Source organism: Suricata suricatta, chromosome 10, assembly GCF_006229205.1.
Source record: "Suricata suricatta isolate VVHF042 chromosome 10, meerkat_22Aug2017_6uvM2_HiC, whole genome shotgun sequence".
NCBI lineage: Eukaryota > Metazoa > Chordata > Mammalia > Carnivora > Herpestidae > Suricata > Suricata suricatta.
This window is the reverse complement of record NC_043709.1, coordinates 17,515,919-17,520,461: the sequence shown is the minus strand read 5'-3', so window position 1 is coordinate 17,520,461 and position 4,543 is coordinate 17,515,919. Positions and strand designations below refer to the sequence as shown.

At 40.6% G+C, this 4,543-nt stretch overlaps 1 protein-coding gene across 1 annotated transcript in view; it reads left to right on the top strand.

Annotated features, from left to right (window-relative positions):
- The window catches only part of STAB2 (stabilin 2), a 150,163-nt gene continuing 145,620 nt past the window's right edge, over positions 1–4,543 (top strand). Inside the window, exons 1-2 of the mRNA XM_029955429.1 lie at positions 1–78; positions 3,460–3,593. Of these exons, the coding sequence (XP_029811289.1) occupies positions 1–78; positions 3,460–3,593 (212 nt within the window). The remainder of the gene's footprint in view (positions 79–3,459; positions 3,594–4,543) is intronic.

Genomic DNA, 4,543 nt, shown 5'->3' with positions numbered 1-4,543 from the left:
ATGCTACCAAAGTTCATATTTCTTCTTCTTGGATTGGTCTTACAAAATTTCTGCTCCCTGCCTGAAACTACAGAGCAGGTAAGATGAGACTTCCATTTTTTTTTGTTATGTTCACGATGTGTTCAAAAGCTTTTTGCTTTCCTCTGTTGTTGAGGGTAAAGAGTACTATCGGGACTTCATAAAATAAAGAGAAAGGCTGCAGAGAATAAGATTCTAATGGTCATGGACCATCTTTCCAAAGATGCTCATCCAGTTGGTTTTATTCCTATGCTAAACCCCATTGTTCCTCTTTCCATTGCTGATGTTGGTATCCTGGGTTGGGGGTGAGGGGAACTTGTGTTTTCTTTTGTGTTAATAACTCACTGTGAATACCTCCCATTGCATCATTTAGAATATAGAAAATAACCATGGCTGAAGAGAGATCAGTAGAGATATGTTCTAGAGAATTCCAGGTGGGGTGATATCTGGTTGAGAAACACAGTATTATAGAATCTATCGAGAACTCATCCCTTCTACCTCCCACAAGGTTGTAGTAGAAGTACCCAAAGGGGTGCCTGGGTAATTCAGCCAGTTAAGCAGCCAGCTTCGGCTCAGGTTGTGATCTCACGGTTTGTGGGTTTGAGCTCCACTTCAGGCTCTGTGCTGACAACTCAGGTACACAGGGTGCTAGGGTCGGCATCTCTTGGGAAGCCCAGCAGCAAGCCAGCATCTCAAGCCCGCTCACATGAGCTGTCATAATAGAGCAAGCTGGGTATCAGATGTAGAGCTAGGCCAGCCTAAATGAGGGGTATGAACAAGGCAATCTGGGTGATCTATTTAAAATGCATTTCACAAGGCATAATTTTATTAATAATAAAACTTAAACAGGATTCTGCTTCTGAGCCAGGCAAATATTTACCAACACCAGCTTGACGCCAGTCGGCTATACTCTGCTAATGCTTTTCATGAAAATGCTGGAAGACCGCATAACAGTTTAGTGCTCCAGCTTAGAGGTTTGAGAGTGGTGAGTTTGGACCATGGCTCTCGTGTTTGTTTATCAGATATGTCTGAGGACAGTCACTGTGCTCTGTAGCCTACTAGCTGCTCAAACCTGAGCGAGTTAGTTTTTCTGAACTGCAATTTCTCCCCAAGCAATGCTCCACAAAGAGCCAGAATTGTCATCTTCATTGTCACCACCACCATCAGCATCGTCCAGTGCTTGCTTAAGTGCAGAAATCAGGCCTTGACCGGTGTTTCAAGCTGAGTTTGCTTTTCAGAGGACACTGTATGAAACATCGAATAAGCCATTCCATTTGAAAAGGACAATTTGAAAGTCAAAAGATTTCTTGAAAAGAGAGTATTAAACCTGACCTTTTAAGAAAGAAAAGAAAAAGTAATGTCCTTCCATCCATTTATCTAAGTTGGCAAACCCAATATAAAGAAAAACTGGTTTTAACAGATGTAGAGGCTTTGTGACCATTAAAGGGAGTTGATTCAAACTCTAGCAAAGGGTGGCTTTTAGTATTATTCCATAAAGAACATTCCAGGGTTATTTTGATTCATAATGATCATCAAATAAAAGCTGCCCATGAAAACAGATTTTATTTTTCTATGTGCCATTGTACAGTGTGCAGCAAAGACCTTACCAAGGAATCAAAAGACCAAAGGCTTACACTGTGGCCTTGGCAAGTCACAGCAGCTCCCCTCACCTCAGTGTTCTCGAGACCCCCTAGAAAGGGGAAGATGATACCTGCCCTGTTTATCTTCAGTAGAGTCAAGGTCAAATAAGATGACGCCCTTGAAAGTATGTATAACCATAAGTTTTTCTGTAAAAATATGATTTCTTATAATGCAGCCTTAGAAGTAGTTATGACATTCTTACCACCCCTACCTAGGGCCTGTGTGCTATTTGTGGATGGGGGGTAAGTAAGAAGTAAGAGACATAGTCTCTGCCCACAAAGGGTCTTTAAAAAATTTTTTTTAATGTTTTTATTTATTTTTGAGAGAGAGACAGACAGCATGAGCAGGGGAGGGTCAGAGAGAGAAGGAGTCGCAGGATCTGAAGACAGGCTCCAGGCTCTGAGATAGCGGTCAGCACAGAGCCCAACACGGGGCTCAAACCCACGAACTGTGAGATCATGACCTGAGCCGAACTTGGATGCTTAACCGACTGAGCCACCCAGTCGCCCCCACAAAGGGTTTTTAAATGAAAAACAAAGACAACAAAATGTGTTCCACTGGCCAACCAATGTGTTCCACTGGCCAACCACATGAAGAGTAGAAGAAGGAAGAGAAATGACTGGTTTTGTGGAAGTAATGTCATTAAGCAGGGCCTTGAAAGATAAAGTTTGGATAGCCAAGAGGAGGGGAGGCACATTTCTATCAAGAGAGACAATAAGCAAAACACAGAGGTGGGGGCAGGGGAGCATTATGGGAACTAGCATTTACTGCCTACACTATTCCAGAGACTGAGCCAGACAATTTGCACATATCATTAAAAAAATCTCTGTAACCTGGAGAGCAGTTCTTCACACCTTCCCATCACAGAGGATGGCAAAGGGTGAGGAATTCATTCAAGACTGTACCCTTAGCAAGATACAGAGCTTGATTCCAATCTTAGGACTTTTGACTTCCAAAGTTTGTCTCTCTTCACTATATGAAGCTGCTGCTTATGAAACTTAGAAGAAGATTTGAGAGAGGGGACCAAATCCATTTTTGAGGATCAGCACCAACATCAGGGACAATAAGGGATCCTGAAGACAGGGCCAAAGTGGATCTGCATCATTCATATTAGCAGTTGATTCTCTACTGCTTAATGTTGCTAAGTGACTGTTTCTAACATGTCTGTTATATTTCCTACAACTCATTCAATCATCAAGTATTTACTAAGCACTACTATGTGCCAGACACTGTTCTATGTGCTTAGGAAATCGTCAAGGACCAAAAAGAAAAAGATCACTACGTCTTGGAGCCCATATTCTAGATGAATGATAATCAAAATGGTGCAAACATCTTTGGAGCAGGAACTATATGTTTTGTAGCATTTAGCACTCAGACTAGACTCTTGCTGTAGAATCAATGCTAAATGTATATTCTTGATACATGTTGATCTATGACCAATTGACCCTGAATAACCATTTAAAAATTTTTCCCATTTGGAAAGTGTACTCTATTAATATATTTCAGGTTTCCCAGTTGGGTAAGTGTATGTAATGAAGTTACCTTGCTTTATTGGATTCTACACTTTCGATCAAGGATGGCAAACAGGTGGTACAAACAGCCTCCTCATCACCCACAGCCATGGCAGACATTGCTTGTTGATCCCAACACTCTTTCTAGATAAGGTCAAAGGCAACCAGACAGTCATTACCAACCAACTCCATTACCATCCCTGTCATTCCATTCATATCAAGCCAATGGGGAAGATTGGCCAACCAAGGCCCTGCTAATGGGACTTCATTTCTTTTAATGTTTTCACAGGCAAAAAGATGTGATAAGTCATCTCTGCTTACAATCAGGACTGAATGCCAATCCTGCTTGCTCAACTTAGAAACTAAGTGTCCAGATGGTTTCACAAAGGTTACCAATGGCTCTGTAGGAGTTCGAGATTGCAGGTACTCATGAGAAAATAAATGTACTCAAGTCTTGAAATGTAAGGGATTGTGAATCCAGATTGAAACTTCCCATCTCAAAAACTACAAAGCATTTCTGTGATTTTCCCTTACTTTAGGATTACATTCAGTCCAAACTCACGAATTACAACCTTGAGTCTAAAAAATATATAATTGATTCATATTTCAATACAAAATTGACTATATTGCATTGCACATAAACATTTCCCCTTTATTGTGCCCTTCTTTATTTTAAAAATCTGGGCTTTGTTTCATTTGGAAACGTTCTAGTCAGAACATGGACTAGAAAGCCATGGGTCTGACAGTCATCTTACCAGCCAGTTATGGATTCTGACACTAATTAGAACCTAATGAGAGAAGACAAAGGAGTTACAGCTTCACACATTTTCTGTGAGCATTGCATTCCTAAAATCCTCTTATGATTCAAAACTCTCATAATTTAAGGTTAATCCTTGCAAAGGATGACAAGCAGTTTTGCTTATTGCCTAATGGAAGCAGCCATACAGCTCCAGTATAAACACAATGTTCAATGTACTAAGTCTACTGGTTTAGACATTAAAAATCTCTCAATGAGTTCATTCCTAATTCAGGAATGAAGGATTAGTATTATTCTTATTTTGTATAAAATGAAAACTTAACATCGTTATATTACACTATTTTAAATTCATGTTTGATTAATATGACCATGATATACCTATGACTAAAATCATCAATTTCAATAAAAGCTTTCCGGGGCACATGGGTAGCTCAGTTGATTGAGCATCCAACTCTTGGTTTTGGCTCAGGTCATTATTGCAGGGTCATGGGATTGAGCCCTGGGTTGGGGTCCATATGGAGCATGGCACCTGCTTAAGTTTCTCTCTCTCTCCCTCTACCCCTCCTCTCTGCTCTCCCTCTCACTCTTTCTCAAATAGATGTTGGAGAGGGTGTGG